Source organism: Tamandua tetradactyla, chromosome 2 (assembly GCF_023851605.1).
Source record: "Tamandua tetradactyla isolate mTamTet1 chromosome 2, mTamTet1.pri, whole genome shotgun sequence".
NCBI lineage: Eukaryota > Metazoa > Chordata > Mammalia > Pilosa > Myrmecophagidae > Tamandua > Tamandua tetradactyla.
In genome coordinates this window covers 132704460-132724912 of record NC_135328.1, presented here as the reverse complement: position 1 = coordinate 132724912, position 20453 = coordinate 132704460, and the positions used below count along the sequence as shown (strand labels likewise).

Below are 20453 nucleotides of genomic sequence, written 5' to 3'. Positions count from 1 at the left end.
CCCAGCTTCACCGAGGCGAACGTGGAGGCTTGGGGAGGGGGGTGGAGGCTGGTCCAGCGTCACTGCCACACTCACTCACCCACCCCTCTAATAAAACCTGTTCTGAGGGCCACCGCGGGCTAGCAGGGGGCCCTGTCCTTCAGTTGGTCGGACTTTAGGGCTCCTACATTACTGCACAGAGCCCAAGCTACCTGACGGTCAAGTCAAGTAAGGCAGAGGAAGGAAGGAAGGAGGGAGAGAGGAAGGGAGGCAACAATCACAATCTACTTAGTCAGCCAGACAAGGCTGCGCGTCGACTGGGTAAGGACAGACCCAGGAGACGCCCCGTGCAGGTGGACGGCTGCTGGGCCCTTCCTGCACGCCCGTGAGTCTCAGTGTGAACCTGCGCAGCTGCTACACAGTGAAACAACTAGTTAATACGCTCCTGAGCACACGCGTCCCTCTCCAGCAGTCCTGCCCGCAGTGGCAGCAGCACAGAGAGAGACACACGTGCCCCTCGGACGTCCTATGCAGTGGCGGTTGATGAGTGAGGGGAGACAACGCGGCCCCGCTCGAGCCTGGTCCTGGCCCTGTCCATTACACACGTCCCATTGGAGTGGACCTCAGGGCTGCAGGGAGCTGCACCCCCTCTGCCGGCAGGGCAGGGGTTCTAGCCACGGGGCTCCCGGCAGGGAGGAGGGTTCCAAGCCTCACTGCAGCCGGGGGCTCCCTGTTGGTGGCCAGCTGGGGCAGGACAGGGCTTTAAGGCAGCCCAGGCCACTCATGCCCTCCTGAATGGGGGCCACAGGCCACCATGATGGGAGAAGCATTCTCATCCAAGAGCAGAGAGAGGGAAGGCATGGAGCAGCTGAGCTGGACGCACGGCCTGGCCCGCAGGGTGGGGGCCCTGCCCAGGTGCGGGAGGCCAGGTCTGCTGTCACTCTGCGCGGTGAATTTAAGACATCCAGCCTCTATAATTATCATTCTCCCAGGGAGACCATGCCTGGGGGCCCCAGGCTGACACCCCCCAGCTTAACCCTGTGCTGTGTGCCCTGAGACCCATCTGCCAGTGACGGCCCCACCAGGTGCAGCAGGTACTGTCTGCCCCACACCTGTGAGGGCGCAGGGAGGGGAGCAGGGGCCAGGTGGGCAGTCAGGTCCGAGCCCACGGCCTGCAGCCCCTTCACGGCACTAAGGAACCCCTCCCCTCCCAGCTGCCGCCTCTGCCACTCCGCCCATTCCAGCACCCTCAACCACAAGAAAGAAAACTGGGCTCGATGTCCTCTGCTCACCTCCCCCACTCCTCCTCAGCACAATGCAGAGAGGTTGACATCTCCCTCTCACCCCTGCCCGCACCAAAACCACTCAAGAAAGGGCAACTGAGCCCCACAGGACCCAGAGTGCTCCAGTACCCACTGTCCCAGCAGGCATGATTCCTACAATCAGATTCAGCTGTTGGCATGCTCAATGGTCAAATCCCGGGAGGGCGGACTGGTGAAGCCTGGGCCTGCCCCCCAGAGCCCACATTCAGTGTGGGACTTCGAAGAGAGGTACATGTGGACACGTGCACACATTCACACACATACAGGCACACACGTGCACACCAACACATGGGAATGCATGCATTCACACACATAAGGCACACACACACGTGTGCACCGACACATGGGCATGTGCGCATTCATACACATACAGGCACACACACGTGTATACCAACACAGGGGAATGCACGCATTCACACACATACAGGCACACACACACGTGTGCACTGACACATGGGCATGCACGCATTCACACACATACAGGCACACACACACATGCACCGACACACAGGCATGCACGCATGCACACATACGCGTGCACCAACACATGGGCATGCACACACACACATACAGGCACACACACACGTGTACACCGACACACGGGCATGGACACATTCACACACATACAGGCACACACACATGCACCAACACACGGGCATGCATGCATTCACACACATACAGGCACACATACACGTGCACTGACGCACGGGCATGCACGCATTCACACACATACAGGCACACACGTGTGCACCGATACACGGGCATGCACGCATTCACACACATACAGGCACACATACACGTGCACTGACGCACGGGCATGCACGCATTCACACATATACAGGCACACACGTGTGCACCGATACACGGGCATGAATGCATTCACATACATACAGGCACACATACAAGTGCACCAACACATGGACATGCACACATTCACACACATACAGGCACACACACATATGCACCGACACACAGGCATGCACGCATTCACATATATACAAGCACACACACGTATGCACCGACACACAGGCATGCACGCATTCACACACACATACACACACAGGTGCATACAGCACAGGCATGCTAACACCATTCATTCTGCCCAGGCAATGGCTGAGCGAATGCAGAGATGGGACAGGCCTACCAGAAAGCTGCCCACTGTCACCCCAGACTCTTCTGACCCCATGGCCTGGGGAAGGAACCCCACTTCTTCCAATGCCTCGCCTCCTACTGTCCATGCGAATGATGCTGGCTCCATTATTGTACTGACAGGATGGGGAACAGGCTTTCTAATCAGGCTGCATGGGGACCCACAGACGGCTCCCTCCCTGAGCCCTGTCCCCTGCCAGCCAAGCCGTAAGGACAGTAGGCAGGGCAACTGATGCCGCCAGATGGGAAAGCAAGACCATTCTCCTGGCATGACAGGCTGCTGAGCAGATGGAAATGGCTGCTTCCCACCCAGTCCCCCAGCTTGTGGACAGTCCAATTACCTGGAATTAAACAGGCACGCCACACGTGGAAAGGGGCATTGTCAGCTGGGAGGGGGACAGTGGGCAGGACTGGGATGCTGTACCTAAAAGAAAAGGCTCCAGGAGCCCTGGCGGACGTCTGAAGGAGAAGAGCCCCCGGGGCTTTTGGTGCAGGCAGAGGCTCTGCAGCTTGCATTCCGTACATGGGTAGGTCCCTCCGAGAATCGATGAACACTGTGGCCGTCCTCTCTGAAGGAGTGCCACGCACCCCAAAACCTCAGGGGCGTGACCCTGAACCCACTCACACACCGGCACCTTCGGGTGGCTCTCGCAGGCTTAAGGAGGTTGGGGGGGGACGCCGTGGAGTGAAGGCCGCACACCTCAGCCCACTGAGCTTCCGAAGGGTCCAGCTGCCCCGGACAGGAACTGGACTTCGATGAGCTCTGGCCCCAGAACTGCGAAGGTCAAGCTCGATGGGGCGGAAATGGGCACAGCTCAGTTATTGCTGAATCTGCTTCTGCCTTTTCGTCCATGAACCTCTGGACGCACCGGGCCTCTGCCCTCAACTGCCACGGCTCAGAGGGTCGAGGTGCCCTTTAGCTCCGGAGAGAAGGTCCATTACCTGCTCTTCCTACAGAGAGAAGATCAAAGAGCGGGATGTCCAAAGCCACAGACAAAATGGGGAGCGCTTTCTTTCTGCTTTCCGGGACGTTCACTTACATTCAGATGTTGGTGAGTCTGATACTCTGGGAATCCACTTGAAATTAAAGGAGGAAGCTCAGTCCCTGGGTGCTGGGAGACATTTGGTTTCCCCGCCCCGACCTCAGCCTGACCCGGCCTCACCCCAGAGTCATCGGCCCAGGGACAGATGACAGCACAGCCCCCTAAAATGGGGGAAAGGACAAGACTGAGTGTGCAGGCCTCCAGGCACCCTGAAATGGAGTTTGGGGTAGGGGGCTGACAACAAGAACAGTCAGGAGGCGACAGTGAGGCCACCCCAGGCCCAGTCCAGGCCCAGTCCAGGCAGTCTCCCCTACGCGGGGGCCTGGCAGCCCCTCTCTGAGCTGCAGCCTCCACACCACACGATGGGGCAGACGCACCCTCGTTAGGTGGGCTCGTGAGAGACAGGACACTGGGCAGGGAAGGCATCTACCACAGCCTGGCCCAGGACCGCCCTGCTAGGAGAGCTGGCAGCAACAGGCTAGACCTACGGTGCAAACCTAACCTGACCTGGAGGTCAGGAGGGGACTCTCAGCCCCTGGCTCGTGCGTGGTCCATCCGGGAGATTTCTAGGAAACCTCAGATTTCTAGGATTTCTTAGATTTCTAGGAAAGGGACATCCAGTGGCCATCCCTGTGCATGTCTGGGGCAGAAATTAATCAAAATGTCTCAGGGAACCCCAAAAGCTTGGGAGACACGTATTCCAACGAAAACCTCCCCACGTGCGCATCGTGGCATTCATCACCGTCGCCAAAATGGGGAAACTGCCCCGTGTTGGGGATGGACAGCAGAGCTCGGCCCACCCACCAGTGGGGGCCACCCCGCCATGGAAGGGACGGGGCTCAGACACACAGCGCATGTGCACGGCACGGGGCGGGTCCCAAGGACGGGCCGCTCAGAGAGTGAAGCCAGACACCCAAGGGCGAAACATCCTGTGACTGCCCTGACAGGAAGTGTCCGGAGCAGACAGACCCAGAGGGGGAGAGAGCAGATCCCCCCTGACGGGGTCTGGGAGGGCAACTCTCTGGGGAGGGGTTTACGTTTGGGGGAGGAAAAGGTTTTGCAACTAGAGAGCAGTGACGCTTGCACAGCACCGTGAGTGTACCACGTGAATGAACTGTGTACGTCAAAAGGCTCAATTTTACGTAATGGGAATGTCACCTCAACTTTTATTAAAAAAAACCAGAGGGCAGAAAAGAAATCCGTGGAGCTGGAGGGGTGGGGGGGCTCGGGAATTGCAGATGGAAGCGATTCCACCCTCAGGGGGCCCCCATCATGGTGGGGCCCCGCGCCAGCATCTTGTTCATGCCCTCAGCCCCCACAACACTGTCTGCGTCCGGTCCTGCGGCCGCAGCAGCCCGCCCCAGACGCAGGACCGTCCACGTCACCTTTCCCTTCTTATGGCTCTCAGGGCTGGTTCCTACCACAGCCTCCCAGGGAGGAGGCCCTCAGGGACCCACAGGGCCTGCCCGGCCACAGGCAGCAGGGACTCGGTCCTCAGAGCATACTGGCCCCATGGTCTCCAAATCACTGGCTCAGGGCACCCCCCCGTCCAGCGCCATCCACTCAGGAGCCTGCTGGGAGCAGAGCCGCTCTGACCAGCCCTGGATGAAGGCAGAAAACCCCTGGCCTCAGGAGAAGAGATCACCTGGGTCCCTCAGGCTGAGTGCCAGGCACCGCCCACAGAGCTGGCAAAGCACCAACGTGGTTCAAGGAGGACACGGACACACCCGCCAGGATGTGTGCAAGCTGCAGCAGCTTCCCTCGTATTGGGGCTCGGGCCTCCCTTTCCAGCCAGAACGATGCGGAGGCCAGACTCGGAATGCAGCTCCACCAGCCGGGCGGCTCATGGGCAGCCCCGGAGACCCCAGCCTCACGAGTGACCTGTAGCAACCTCCCTGGCTTGGGGACGGGGGCAGGGCTGATGGCTGGGGGATGTCCATGCTGCAGTGGGGGGCCAATCTAAGGTCTGAGGGTCCTTCTTGGGCCAGCCGGCCAACATCAGGCTTCTGGCAGGGGTCCCGGTACCCCCTCCTGGGCAGGGCAGAGGCAGCCCAAGGGTCCGGGAAGAGACCCGGGGTGGGGTGGGGGGGCGGGGGAAGAGACCTGGGGAGGCCACACTCAGCGGTGCTCCCTCCCACCAAGAGTGCTATCACCCAAGACAGACGGACAGTGGAACCATACCTCTGCTCTCAGAAGCCACGCTGGGGGCCTGGGGGTGCACGGGGTCGGGGGCTCACTCCCCCATTCCAGGGGCCCCCAGAATGCCAGTCTTCGCTCTCTCCTCTGCCCCTACAGCAGAGCGGGGCTCACAGAGCTCACAGCCCACCAGAGCCTCGGGGGCCCCAGCCCTGGGTCCGCTCTGCCCAGCACTGGAGAGGAGCGGGGTGACTCTCACTCCCGCTGTGGGTAAGGACTGCAGTCCCTGGCAAGGGCCCGCTCCCCCATTCCAGGGGCCCCCCAGATGCCAGCCTTCACCCTCCCCTCTGCCCCTACAGCAGAGCAGGGTTCACAGAGCTCACAGCCCACCAGAGCCTCGGGGTCCCCAGCACTGGCGAGGAGCGAGGAGCAACGTGACTCTTCACTCACGCTGTGGGTAAGGACTGCAGTCCCTGGCAAAGCAGGTTCTTCCAGAAAGGCACAACTAGGGGTGGGGGTGGGAGCAGGAGGCGAGCAGCAGGGCGGAGGTGCAGGGGCCCAGCTGGCCTGAGTCCGTCCTGCCACCTGGCTCTGCTTACCTAGTACAGACCAGTGAAGACGGCTGCCAAACCGTCAGCTGCCAAAGCCAGCGGACCAGCCACCTTCGTGTCCTGGGGCCGCCGCAATACATGACTGCAAACTGGGTGACGTGAAGCCACGGAAATGTGTTCTCTCCCTGCCCTGGAGGCCGACAGCCTGCACTGGGGTGCTGGGCTAGGCCGGGCTCCCTCTGGACGCTCTTGGGGAGGGTCCTTCCTACTTTCACAGACTCCTGGTGGCCCAGACATGCCTTGGCCGTGACTACAGGGTTGCTGTCTCTGCCTCTGTCTCTACACTACCACCTCCCGTCGGTCTCCCTTCCTGACTCTTCTAAGGACATGGCAGTGGATTGGGGGCCCACCCAGACAACCTGGGTGGTCTCATCTCAAAGTCCCTCATTTCATCGCATGTGCAAAGACCCTTTTTAAATAAGGTTGTATTGATGGGTTCTGGGTCTTAGGACACGCACGTAACATCTGGGGGAGTCACCACTCAACCCAGCCTGTACTGAGTCGGCGCTTATTTAGTATTGGACCGCATGCAAAATGTGCTGTGTGCAGCATTCAGGCTCACAGCAACCTGGTAGGCAGAGGGACTGTTACCAACCTACAGAAGAAGAGACGGAGGCTCTCAGAGGGTCCCTGCCTAAGGTTGCTCGATGAAAGAGTGGCTGACAGACACGTCCTTCACAGGCCGACCAGACATCCAGGGCTAAGGCCACTTCGGCCTCACTTTTCAGCTGCAGGCACGGGGAGGCATTGGCCCTTTGCCAACTCCTCCCTCTTAACCATTCAAAGCCATGATGGTCCCAAACCAGGACACCCCTCAATCCAGAGGGCGGGCTCTGGCCATGGACAAGGACCAGCTTTCCCATAAACCATGTGATCACAAGCCATGGAATCCCGCCTCCCACAGCCCAAACGGCAGGCAGGGTGGGCTCTCAGATTAAGTCTCCAATTCATCAGCCTCTGAGAAGCATAATTGGGGCTTTGATGGAAAATCAGCTCATTATGCAAAGTGCAAGGGTTGTGAAAATGCTCATTTTTTACAGGAGCGTATTGGGCTGCTATCCAGCCATGGAAGAAATGAGGAAAAGATTATTACTTCGGGGCTGTGGGCCTGGTTTGCAGGTTTTCAAAATCAAAAGGGTTTGCCTAAAATTAAAACTTTGGGCTAATTAGTAATGTTAGGAAACACTCCTGAGTGAAGGGCGTGGGGTGTCTTTTCTAAAGTGCCGGTGGCAACCCCCAGGGTGTTTAAATTACTAGGAAAATCTCTCAGCCTCGATGGTGGGAGAGGGGCCTTTAATCAAACTCGTCTCCCTAAACAGGGCCACCCGAGAGCATCACCTGCTGCTGCGTTCACAGGAGGCGGTCTGAACCAAAAAGTTAGGGGACTCGGGCACCAGGGGCTGTGGAGGGCGAGGACCCTGGAAAAGCTCCATACTGGGGCTCCCAAAGGGGGCTGGAGGGAGGAAGGGAAACCAGAGCCGAGGGCAGCAGGAGACACAACTGGGGGACAGTGCTCCCTGCAAAGCTGCTGGCCCCTCTCTCCTGCATGTGCCTCCCCTGAGCTCCTCTCCTTCCTCCCCCTCTAGGCAGGCGTGCGGAGCTCAGACCCCAGACACCTAAAGAAGGACCTGGTCCCTGACTGCTCCTGGGGGAACGACGTGAGCCCTGGGAAGGTCCTGCCTGGACCCCCCCGTGTCGTCTGGCAGACAGTGTACTCGACGCTGGGTGGGTCTGTCTGACCTCTGGGGGCTGGAGACTGAGAAGTTAGGGTCAGGTCCATGGGACCACCCCAGGCCCAGGAGAGCTTCCCCGGTCGCTGAGGCTCGGTGAGAGGGACCCATCACTGCTGGGAGGACGTGAGCTGTGTCCACACAGCTCTCGGGGAAAGGGTGCCCCGAGCCAGCTCCTGGCTGCTCCCAGACCCGCCACCTGCTGATTTTAACCTGCCTCCTTTCACGGTAATAAACCCTGGCCGCGGCCATTAACGGCTTTTCTGAGTTCTGAGAGTCCTCTTTGTGCATCATCGAGCCTGATGGGGTCTGGGGACCCCCGGCCCACCCTCATGTTGAAATAAACCCTAACATGTATTGAGCCCTAAGGGATTCCCAGGCACCATCTCAGTGAGTCCTGCTACGCCCCCAAGCTGTCCCCATCTCACCAATGAGGAAAGGGGGCTCTGAATGACACCCCCACAGGCCTGGCCCAGCGAGGGCCCCACGGACCCCACACAGAAGCTCCCCACCCCACGCGGCCCAATGCCTCCCGTGGGACAGCGGCCTCAGGCCAGGGTCTCCATTCCCTGCCCAGGGAGGTCCCCGGGCTTACACGCTGCAGGCGGGTCCAGCTAGAGAGGGCAGGGGGTGGGCTTCCATTGCCACCTACCAGCCGGGCCCCAGACCCCACAGAGAGAAGGGCTGGCTTTGTTTCTGTCCGTCTGCTACAGGAACAGCCGACCAGCCCCCGAGCTGGGAGCACTGGGGGCCAGGGCAGGCGGCGGGCAAGGGGGAGGGCGGGGAAGCCACCCGGGAGAGAGGGTGGAAGACCCGGAGGGGAGGAGCCAGGGCCAGTCGGCTCCCTGCTGTCACTCCTCGGGACTACCAATGGGGCTCATCGCCAGCTGTAAACTCTGCCTCCACCTCCCCTGCTGCTCTCAGAGCCCGTGGGCGGGGGCTCGCCCTTTGGGAGGGGTGTCAAGAGCCCGAAACGTGGGCGCGGCTTGGGCAGCAGCCTCGGGACCGTGTCCAGGTCTGAGCTGACCAGGCTAACCTCCCCAGGACACCGTCTCCACTGCAGCCCCAGCCTCCCCTTGGGAGAAGCTGTAGTGGGTCTGCAGAAATGGGAGAGTCCAGGGTTACGTGAGAGAGCAGAGAACACAAACCACAATCCTGCCTGCGTACGCTTGGACACAGCGAAACCATGTCAGGGACAGGCGGGCGTGAACAACCGCCACAGCCTTCCCCACAGCCGGCAGGAGAGCAGACAGTCTTTTCTGGTGGTAAAAACAAAACAAACAGAAAAAAACATGTATTTTCTTTGCATCCAGAGACAACACATTTTTTTTCCTTAATTAAAAAATTTTAAGCATCTCTAATACAGACCTCTCGAGCACTGAAAATCTAGCGGGGGGCTCAAAGGCATTAAGAAGATTCTAGAACTCATGCTGGGTGGTGGGGACAAAGGGTTTTCTTTTATTATTAGTCTTTATACTCTAGACCAATTATAACTATGCTTCTGCATGTGTTTAATATTTAATTTTTGTGTGTGTTAATAGCCTATCCTACATCACAGAAAGAAAAAAACAAACTCTAAGAAAACTCAATTCAAAGGAATTCCTAAGTCTTCTGAGAACCCAACAGTCACAGGCACCTGGGGGGCTCACTAGCGTTGCATCATCCCCCACCCAAGGGATGGAGCTGAAATGAACACCCCGGCACCCACACCCTGGGGCCCCCCGCGGACAACAGCTGGGTTGCAGCGCTCCCTCTATGCTCTTTTGCATTTTGAGCCTCTCATTCCACCTGCGTCCTCGTGGAACCTCTGTAGCTACAGCAGGGAGGGACAATCCTGCCAGCATCCCTGCCCGACCTGGAAGCCGGCCCCTGCTTTGATGCCCTCCCCTTACTCCTCATCTGCAAGTCACAGAACCCGTGTCGCATTCTCCCGCGGAGCCGCCCTCCCCTTCCCCCATTATTTGTGCACCTGGTTACGTGCCAGAGACAGGGGCCAACAGCGGGGGCTGTGGGGTCCTCTGAGACTGAACTTGGCAGTCCAAGCAGGGTTAAACACAAGAGCCGGGGGAGGCCCTCGGGCTCCTTGCAGGCCGTGCCCAAGGATTCTGCTCTGCCCCGGAATCCTGCAGCCTCAAAGCCAACAAGCCACCTGCTCCCCGCCCAGCCGACCATCATAAACACACGACAGCTATTCCACTCGCAGCAAAACCTCCCAGTTCTGACATGTGCAGAGTGCGTTTAGGTAGGCAATGATCTGTGAAAGGATTAATTTGCTGATCTTATTACCTAAATCAAAAGAGATTTTACAGCCATCAGTAACACAGTTGCAGGATTCCCCTGGTGTGAACTGAAGTCTACCCCCACCTCCGCCTCCCCTCACAGCCACCGCCAACAGGCAACTTGACAATGCACTGAAAATTCATGATAAGGACCCAGGCAGGGGCTATCTGCTTAAAGCTCCAATATCTGCGGCAAAGCACGCTGGTGGCGGGTGAGAAAGGACCCATGCTTCGCGGCACTCTGCTCAGGGAAGCTCACCTGATACCTTTGTTCTGTGCAATGCTGTGCAGGGAGAGCCTGGACACCGCCGAGACGACCTGCCGGGAAACAAAAAGACGCTCCTGTAATTTCACAAGAAAGCGGTAAGTCATCACAAAGCTGTAATAAAGTGTTCTGTAGATGGAGAGAGCTGTTACCTAAGCAGATTTCAACTTGGTTAAAAAATAAAGACACACCAGCCTAACGTATTTCAGGCAAGATACCTATTTTATATTTAGTGTACAAAAATGCGCAGTTTTCTGGGGACGGCTGTGCTCCCAGAGGGGAGTGGGTCTCAGTTAAAATCCCGGCTCTGTCGGCTTCTGGCACCAGCTGAGTCTCGTTTTCATAAACCTGATCCTGGGACCAAGACCACGTCCCTGCATGGGCTGCCGGGAGCCTTCGTGAGAGGCCACGCACACAGTGTGCACACGTGCTGCTCTGTGAACGTCACTGCCCAGCCGGCAACAACACCTACTCACAGAGGACACCGGCCTGTTTTATAGAGACGGGGAAACAGAGGCCCAGAGAGATGAGGGGACATGCCCGAAGCCACACAGCAGCCAGGGCACAGCTCAGAGCTGACTGTCCAATGCAGCGCTCGCTTCCCTCCCATCCTCCTCAATCTGCAGGCCATGAAACAGATGCCAGGCTCCCCATGGGGTCAGAAGGAACAGGCCAATGGGGGGCCTGGGACGCGCTGCACAGCGAGACCTTAACAGCCTCTCCCACCCGGACGAGCGCATCAAAATTCCCGCTCTAAGATGCCCAGTGGATAAGCAGTGACCACCCATTCTGCCTTGAGACATGTGTACGCATGTGTGCACACAAGCTCATGCACAAGTGTATGCGTGTGAGCACACATACATGGGCATGCATGCATCTGCACATGTGCTCACGGGTGATGTGTGTGAATCAGGATGCACAGGGCTCGCCGGTCTCCCAGGTTTCGGAAGCCCCAAAGGAGTTATTCCATCCACCCCCAAAATGACAGCCAGCAAGTAGGCATGGGATGGGAAAGAGGCTCCACAGATGATTCTGGGGAAACTGAGGCTGGGGAGAAGGGGGTGGCTGTCGCAGGAGCACAGAGTACAACAACACACAAGGGTACGATATGAAATTGTCCTTAATTCAGCCAGTGGGATCTGTGGGGTCCCTGCAGGGCCAGACATGGTACCCCAAGAAAGCCTAGCCTTGAGACTTGTATGTACGTGTGTGTGCATGCATGTGTGCACACCAGCATATACATAGGCATGCATGCATTTGCACCTGTGCTCATGCACACTGTGTGTGAATTATGAATTTGTGTGTGAGTACATGTGAGTGGGTGTGCATGTTGGTGCATATGCATGAATGTGTGTGCATCATGTACATGTGTGTGCAGATATGTGAATGGGTAATGTGTGTGTGTGCATAGGGTGGTGAATGAGGAAATGGCCCCTGAGAACCACTGGCTCAGTTTGTAGACACTCACTGCTGGGTCCTGCCACCCTAGGAACCAAGACTCAAAGGGCTTTTTACGCGCATCATCCCAGCCAATCCTCCAGCACATGCCACCCTCACCTACACGTTCAATAGATGAGAAAATTGAGGCCAGGTCATGCACCCAGAGCCGCCCACTCCTCAGGCTTCCTTTGAGGTTGTTGAGAAAAAGAAAGGGGGTGAAACTTCTAAACCGCCCAGACGGGCTGATCACCACATGCTGGCTTTCCCCCGTTGCTGGTTCTATTCCAGGGGCTGGGACTCGCAGGGGTCAGGGACCCACAGAATGACAGGGTTCATCTGTGTATCCACAGGGGCAGCTGACATGTGTTTGCTCACCCAGGGCAGCTCCTTCCTGCTCTTCCCACAAGACCTGACTGGCTCACCCTGCACCCACCCAGCCATGGCCCCGCTACGTGCACCTTACAAGGGACCTCTCACAAAGAATGAGCAACTTGGCTTCGCCAGTTGTTTTTGGCTTTTAACAGCTCTACATATTTAGGGAAGACAAAAATTAAAGCAATATTGTTCTGTGTCTGGCCTTCGAGTGATATGATAGAATTCTAGAAATATTATACCTTCAAGTCCCTTTACAATCCCCAGCCTAAAGATACCAACTATGGGGCAAGCAAGCCACTCAGTCCCTTTCGCCTTCTGTGACAGACATTGCTAATCAATGCTGGGCTGATCAATTTGCAATGGCAGACATCACTGATCAGACGTTGTTCTTTGACCTACTGAAGCTTGCTGCAACCACGTGCCGAGTCCCCAGGTGGCCCGTACGTAGGAAAACTGTTTGCTGATCTGGGTTTAGTTTTGCAGAGATGTGGAGAACAGGGAGGAGCTGCCCCAGGTGAGCAGACACACGTCGGCCACCCCTGTGGAGAAGCTGTCCTGCTCCAGGATGGAACCTGTCACTTGTGGTTTACGGAGAGCTCGGCTCTGGGTCTGCGCTGTCAGACGGGGGCAGGTCCTCACCCAGGGTTAGGAGCAAAGGCAGGCCCCGAGGCAGCCCCACATCCCCTGGGTTAGGGAGGCGGGGACCGAGCTCACCGTTGTGGCACGTCCCCTCCCCTGAGAGGGAGGCCCTGCGTATCCACAGTGGCCGCGTTTTCAGGGATGAGCAAAACCTCCCGGCCCACGGTTCCTGCCCACTCTTCAAAGAGCGTAAATGTCAAAGGATGACATTTCCCCAACTTGTATTTCCACTCTCTTCTGCGTCTCAGTTAACAAAATGAAGACACACACCCCGCCTCCCCCCTCCTTCCCTACCCCCTCCACATACAGCCAGCCAGATCCTCAACTCCGCCAGCCACAAGCCTCAGGCCACAGGGGTGTGCACGAGGTGGGGGGGAGAAGGCAGCGGAGAACCAGAAGGAAGACCTGCCCCCCAAGAGAGCCCAGTCCTGCTGGGAGACCAACACGCCCCACCGGTCCACACAGAAGGGATGGCCGTGCACCTGTTCCACCGTGGTGCCTGGTACCAGACTGGACCTCACTCAGTACCTTGGAGGGAGTGGAAAAGGACCTGACAGTGCAGAGATCGAGGAGGTCGGGGTCTGGATGCTGGGTATGGAACGGCGGTCTTGGCCCCCCACCCCTGCCCTGAGCCTCCCCACCGGGCTCCCCACGTGTCACCACACAGACCCCCATTCTGCCACCAGGGCCTATGACGAGGAGTGGAGCAGGGCATGCCTGGGAATCTGTACTTTTTTATTGCAAGGCCCCATGTGGTTCAGGCATGCAGCCAGGGTTGGGTGCCCGTGCCCCAGGAACTGGTACAGACCAGCCATGCCACTGATTTGGGGAAATACAAAGAGAACACTCCGTTCATCCATTGCAGGCACAGGGACCACTGCAGGAAGTCCTGCCATATGCTGGCGCCTGCCAAATCCGAGAGTTGAGCAAAGTTATCAGGATGGGCTCAGGGAGAGGAGATGTGGTCTGGACACCAGGAAGGAGAAAGCAATGTCCAGTGCAAACCTCACCAAGAACCCCAGGACAGGGCTCTCCCCATTCCCTGCCACTGGGGAGCCACTGCCTCTCCCATCAAGCTACAGCCTACGTTTGTCCTTTTCCCCTCGGATACCCCCAAGCAGGGTGACACGCCTGTGCCGGGCTCTGAGATTTGGGCTGGCGCTGCTACCCAGGCAGGGAGTAGCTGGGCAAGGAGTAGCTGGGCAGGGAGTAGCTGGGCAGGCAGCTCCCAGAAGGCTGGAATGAGCAGGTGCAGCGGCCGGCCAAGCCTTCTAACAGGGACAGGTCCCCTGAGTGACAGAAGCACCACCTTCCCCGGCCAGGAGGGAGGAAGCCATCCGGCCCTAATTTTATCACCACGCTGACCATGATCACACTTGACAGGAGTAAACTCTTGTTCCGAGGTTTCAGCCGCAAAGGCTCAGCCTAACGTGACAGGAAGGAGAAGAGAGGGCCGGGGCAAAACTCCCTCCACCCAAGCCTCCCTCCCAGAGCACCCCACACGTGAACGCTGAGCATCCAGCCCCAAAGCCACCGCCTCAACCTCCCCACCGGTCCACTGCCTCCAGGCTCACAGCTTGGCTGGGGGGCTCCTGGGGGCTGAGGGGACCAGGGACACTGGGTGCAGATCTGTGTGAAGGGACCCAGGAGCATGTCCCAGAGAGGGAGACCTCATCTCCCACCACCGTGTCAAAGGACACCAGGACAAGCAGCAGCTGGAGGGGCTCTGGGAGGGGCCTCCTAACAAACCCATACCCACTCAGCTGGCTCTTAGACCCCCGTAGGATTTTAGGGGTGCTCTGTGCCAACGCATACCCTGTACCTCCAAAGCCGCATGTGTCCTTAACAATGACCCTGAGCGTCCACTCTGAGATGTGCGGGCAACGCTGTCAAAGCCGTCCCCAGGAGCACGTACAGTGCTTGAAAGTTTGGCAACGACTTAACCCACAACAGGATCCAGGAAAAATACAGTAGGATAAGGTCACACAATGAAGTTTTGAAGCACTGTGTGAAATAATGCTGTAGAAAGGAATTAACTGCTACAGAATACATTCATAAATATCTCAAGTGAAAGAAATAGGTTGTGAAGTGTGTACAGTGTCTAACTTAAAAAAATACATGCTCATAAAAAGGGACTGGTCCCTATAGCAAACAAGGGACTCTACTTAATAGCACAATTATAAAACTGAATTGTGTCAAATGCTCCCCACTAATGTCAGGTGTCAGTAGTAGGGGAGAACTTGGGAACAGTACCTTCTGCATGGCTTTTCTGTAAGCCTACTGCTTCTCTAAGGATAAATAAAAAATAAATAAATAAATAAAAAGGGACTGACAGAAGATCTAGGAGATGTTATCAATGAGACAGTCCTCTAGTCACTGGACTGCAATCTCATGTTTTTCTACGATGCATGTACTTGCATAGCAGGGAGACACATCAGGCCTGCTGGGAAACCCCCACTCCAAGCGCACACCCTACATCCATTCTCCTGTCGATAAAATACATCACTCACACCAAAGGCCCAGGACTGCGGCCTCAGGGTGAAAACACAGGCTCGGTCCCTTCCCCACGGGCCATGCCAACACCAGCAGGTCATAGGACACCCTACACTGAGTGCACAGGGGCAGCCCCCACTCAGACCGCAGCCAACCCAACAAACTGGACCTTCCTGAAGTGTACCACGATGGGAGATGCCTTTGAACTTTGGTATCCCAAATGCCTGGGCCCAAAAAGTCACTCAGCAAACACGGAGGTAAGCAGACGGAGGGATGCATGGCGTAGACAGGCAACGGATGAACGGGCGGGTGGATGGATAGACTAGAAGGAAGGATGAATGGGATGGGGCGACAAAGGGACAGACGGATAGACAGACAGACAGAAGAAGTGAGCAAAGGACTAAAGGATGGAGGGAAGGCCCACAAACCTCCAGGCTGTTCCTGCAGCCCTAGAGGCTGACCTGGGACCACGCGAGCCTGAGCTTTCTGAGGACTGGGTTTGCTCAATGAGGCATCCCTAATGTCTGCACTGAAAAGGCCCATAAGCTCTAGCCCCTGTCTAAGAAGCTTTTAGATCATGGCACAGTGACCACAATGTCCCAAGGCCTCAGATCTGGCAGGAAACAACAGGGGAAAACCTGAGTGATGCACTCAGTCAGGACCCAGACACAGAAAAATCTAAATTACAGATCTTTTGCAATAAGACTTGAGCATTTTGGTTTTAATGCATCAAGTTTCAAAAAGGAGAACTTGCGCCATTCTCACAAGTACTTGCAACTTATTCACAAAGTCAGGATGGAACAAGGTCAAAATTGGGAACACGTGCTACAGACTCATCTCAGCTCAATCCATCCAACTGAGCATGGTCTTCTGCAAAGTTTCCAAATTTCCAGCTATTCATATACAGATTCATCCCATTCTCTCTGTTCCACCTTCTGGATCTGCTCCCTCTCTCTTCCATGTCTCAGCTTCTCTTCCATGTTTCACATTCTTCATCTCTCAGTGATCTCTTCTGGTCTGTCTTCCAATTCATTAATTCTCTCTTCAGGTCTATCTAAAGTGCTAGTTAATCCACATGAGTTTTTCATTTCAACTACAGTTTTCACTTGAGAATTTCTCTTTCGTGCTTTACTTATTTGTGTTTATTTATCTGTTTTTATTTGCTCATACTTTCCTGTTTTTTTCTTTTGTGTTCTGTCTCTTTCTCATCAGAGTAGGAATTCTCTTACTGCATCTGCTGACTCTCTCTCATGATGCTTTGTTTCTTTTTGAGTTCCCTCTGGATCAGCAGTAGGTAGGTAAGTAGACAGACATGTGTGCACACATACACACACATATATACTTTTATGCCATAGCTCGTTGTGCTGGTTTGAAAGGATGTATGTCCCCTAGAAAAGCCATGTTTTAATCTAAATCCCGTTTCATAAAGGCAGAATAATCCCTATCCAATACTGTATGTTTGAAACTGGAATCAGATCCTCTCCCTGCAGGTGTGATTTAATCAAGTGTTTTTGTTTCGCTCATTGAGGTGACAGCATGACTCCAGTCATTTCAGTGGGTCTTGGTATGGTTCTGGAGTCCTGGGAAAGAGGACACATTTTGGAGCATGACAGATGCAGAGAGAGAAGAGCAGAACGACCTGGCCACGAGAAGCAGAGTCTACCAGCCAGTGATTTTTGGAGAAGAAGGAACATGCCTCCCAGGGAGCCTCCTGATACCGGTGGCCGGGAGAGAAAGCTGGCAGATGACGCCGTGCCCACCAAGTTTCTGTCCAGACGGGAGAGGCATCCTGACCGTGTTCACCATGTGCCTCTGCAGATGAGAGAGAAAGTCTGACTGTGTTCCCCATGTGCCTTCTCACTTGAGAGAGAAACCCTGAACTTCATCAGCTTTCTTCATCCCCAAGGTGTCTTTCCCTGGATGCCTTAGACTGGAATTTCTATAGACTTGCTTTAATTGGGACATTTTCTTGGCCTTAGAACTGTCAGCTAGCAACTTATTAAATTCCCCCTTTTAAAAGCCATTCTGTTTCTGGCGTATTGCATTCCGGCAGCCAGCAGACTAGAACACTCGTCTTAACGGGTGGGTCAGGGGTGGTCCCACGTGTTCTCAGAGACGTGACTGGTGGATGCTCTTGGGGTCACTTTCATTGGAGGCTCTACTGGTTTCCCGGCTCCAGACCTGTTTTCCCATCGTGCTCTTGGCTTCGGTTCCCACACTGTGTGGCACCAGGATCCCATCTGGGCTTGGATCCTGACAGCAACTCTGATTTTCCTCCCAGTCCAGGATAGCTGGCGGCTTCCGTGCCATGTCCCAGGACAGAGGGCATCGTTGGCTAATCCCCTTTTCACAGGCCACCCTTCCTGGTGCAGCTTGAAGCACTGCCCTCACTTCTAGCCCCCAGCCCACAGACTTGGTTCAAGAGAGTAAAAGCCCTGGGTGGGCCTAGGGTGGAGGGTTCCAGGACTCCTGTGGTGGAGCTGGCATTGGCACATCTTCCCAGCCTGATATTCTGACACCTGTAATTGGCTGTCTGACTTTTCTGGCTTCCAAACCTGGCTGTCATCTTCAAATTTGTATTATTTAATTTTAAACAGCAATTCTCTATGTGCAGGCGAGAGCCGGGTGGGTCCCTGTGCAACTGATCTACCCCATTCACCTGAAATCTCCAGGCCTTTAACACTATATGAAATCACAGAAGTCCCGGGAAGGACAGCTGTCAAATCCTGGGCTCATCTGTGGGAGTCACAGGGCTGGGGCTGGGGGTGGGAGGGAGGACACGGCATATTTAAACCAACCAGTACAGTAGTGACTGCATTGTAATAGCTTTTAGAAAAGGCTGCTGTTTTTTGTCATTAAGAAAAACATCAAGGGGTGGTGAGTTGTTCTGATTGGGAGACAGCCTGCCCTGGGCACAGGTCTGTACGGGCACAAGCCAAGGTAGCTTGTCCTTGCCACATGCCTCGGGCATGTGGTACATTGCAGGCCCCGGCTAGCTGCTATGGAGGTGAGTGGGTGTGGCGGAGGAGAAAGAAGAGACCAGCGTGGACCCGGGCTTCTCTAGGAGAGGGGAGCAGTGGGGACCAGCCCAGAGGTCCGTCCCCAGGGCAAATCGCTTTACTCCAGGCTTGGTCTACTAGTTCATGAAGCAGGGGTAGATGCTACAGGACAGCTGGTGGCCGGCACGGAACGTGCTTGTGAACAGCTTGCAGAGAGGGGCGTGCATAAGCAGGAGAGTGACAAGGTCCAGGGCAGTTAGAGGTAGTATTCACCCTCCACTCACTCGGATGGAAAAACAGAAACTGCAAAGTTCCCAGCTCAAGGCTAGAGGCTATGGTTTGTTATGACTTAGAAAAGAAGAGTCAGGAAAGTGCTAAAAAGACAGACAGAGAGAGAGAGAGGGACCAAGACAGAGAGAGAGAGAGCAAGAGAGGCAGAGAGAAAGGGAGGCAGAGGGATGGAGGGGGACCTCTGGCCTTAGAAAGCAGCAGCATTCTCAAGGCTGCTGGTCAGGCCACAGCTTCCTGGAGAGCCAGGGAGGAATTCCCCCGTGGCCTCTGGGCAGCTATGGAGTTTTCATGGCTTGGCTGAAGCTTTCTCTGGAGCAGTTGGCTCCCAGAACCCAAGTGGAGCAAGCTCTGGGCTTGAGGACACTGTCTGACCCTCCCTCTTTTGGGGGCGCTTGGCAACCTGCCCAGCTCAGGCCAGAAATTCAACGTGTGGGCTCACTGTGAGCAAGACTTTCAAACTGCAAGTGGTGATTCGTCGGCGGCTCATACAATCAATGCAACGGGGCCGAATGAGCAATTTTCAAGGACGCCAGATAGGACAGAAGACATCAGAGAAGGAGGCAAATTAAGGGAAAAACTTTTACGTATTTATTTACCTGTGTGCCTGGTGATTACGTCAAATGTTTTTGTTACTTACGGGACATGGTTTCACAAGTATGAGATGCTCCAAAGGACAGAGGACAAGCTCCTCTGACTTCTTCGTTAGGCACTGTGCTGGGGACATCCGAGAGGGGACGAGGCGGTGGGGGGTGGGGCAGTGTGCATGACCTGCCCGGACACCGTCTCAGGGCTCCGAGGGTCAGGAGTGACTGGGGTGATGACAGACCCACTTCACAGACACAGAACTGAGGCCCAGTGACCCAAGAAATTGCTCAAGGTCAGCGGTGGCCCCGAGAGGGGAGCCCTCTCTTCCCATCTCATTGCACCCCTGGGGGGGCCCATAAGAAAATGCCTTCCAGCCTCCACACTCTCCTTCTGCAACAGGACAGCCGCACGGGGTCATGCCCACAGCCACGCCCCCAGGTCCCAGACAATCAACCCCTTCCATGGGCCACACCCGGCTCTTTCCAAGCTCTTCTGGGGCTGGCTTCAAAACCAGGCCCCGAGCTGCGTCTTCACGTTTCACAGGTGCAGAAACCTCAGCTTGGTGTGTTTATGATGCGCCAGAGTCACAGTGGGACCCCAGGACTCTCTGGCACATCCCTGGTTCCTGACACATGGGATTCTTTGAGCTCACGTTCACAGGACGTCTGTGTGAAGGGAGGGAGGGAGGGACGGAGGGAGGGATGGATGGATGGATAGATGGATGGATGGGTGAAATGATGAACAGACGGTTGGATGGATGGACAGATGGACAGATAGAATGATGGATGGATGGGTGAAATGATGAACAGACGGTTGGATGGATGGACAGATGGACAGATAGAATGATGGATGGATGGGTGAAATGATGAACAGATGGTTGGATGGATGGACAGATGGAAAGATAGAATGATGGGTGGATGGAGAAATGATGGATAGATTGTCAGACAGTTGGATAGATGGATAAATGGGATGATGGGGGGATAGAGAAATTATGGATGGACTGGTAGATGGATGATGGATGGATGGACAGATGGAATGATGGGTGGATAGAAAAATGATGGATGGATAGAAGGAAGGATGGATGGATGGATGGATGGATGGACGGAAGAAGTGATGG

General features: G+C 55.7%; 1 protein-coding gene across 4 annotated transcripts in view; it reads right to left on the bottom strand.

Annotated features, from left to right (window-relative positions):
* Positions 1-20453, bottom strand: part of VAV2 (vav guanine nucleotide exchange factor 2) — a 194754-nt gene that overhangs the window by 76459 nt on the left and 97842 nt on the right. The window contains exon 3 of one of the 4 annotated variants that reach the window (XM_077149047.1): positions 10509-10567. The exons of 2 other annotated variants lie outside the window; for them this stretch is intronic. In XM_077149047.1, the coding sequence (XP_077005162.1) occupies positions 10509-10567 (59 nt within the window). Of the gene's footprint in view, positions 1-2874; positions 3111-10508; positions 10568-20453 lie in introns of those variants that run through there. One more of the 4 variants, XM_077149048.1, reaches the window with a different exon arrangement.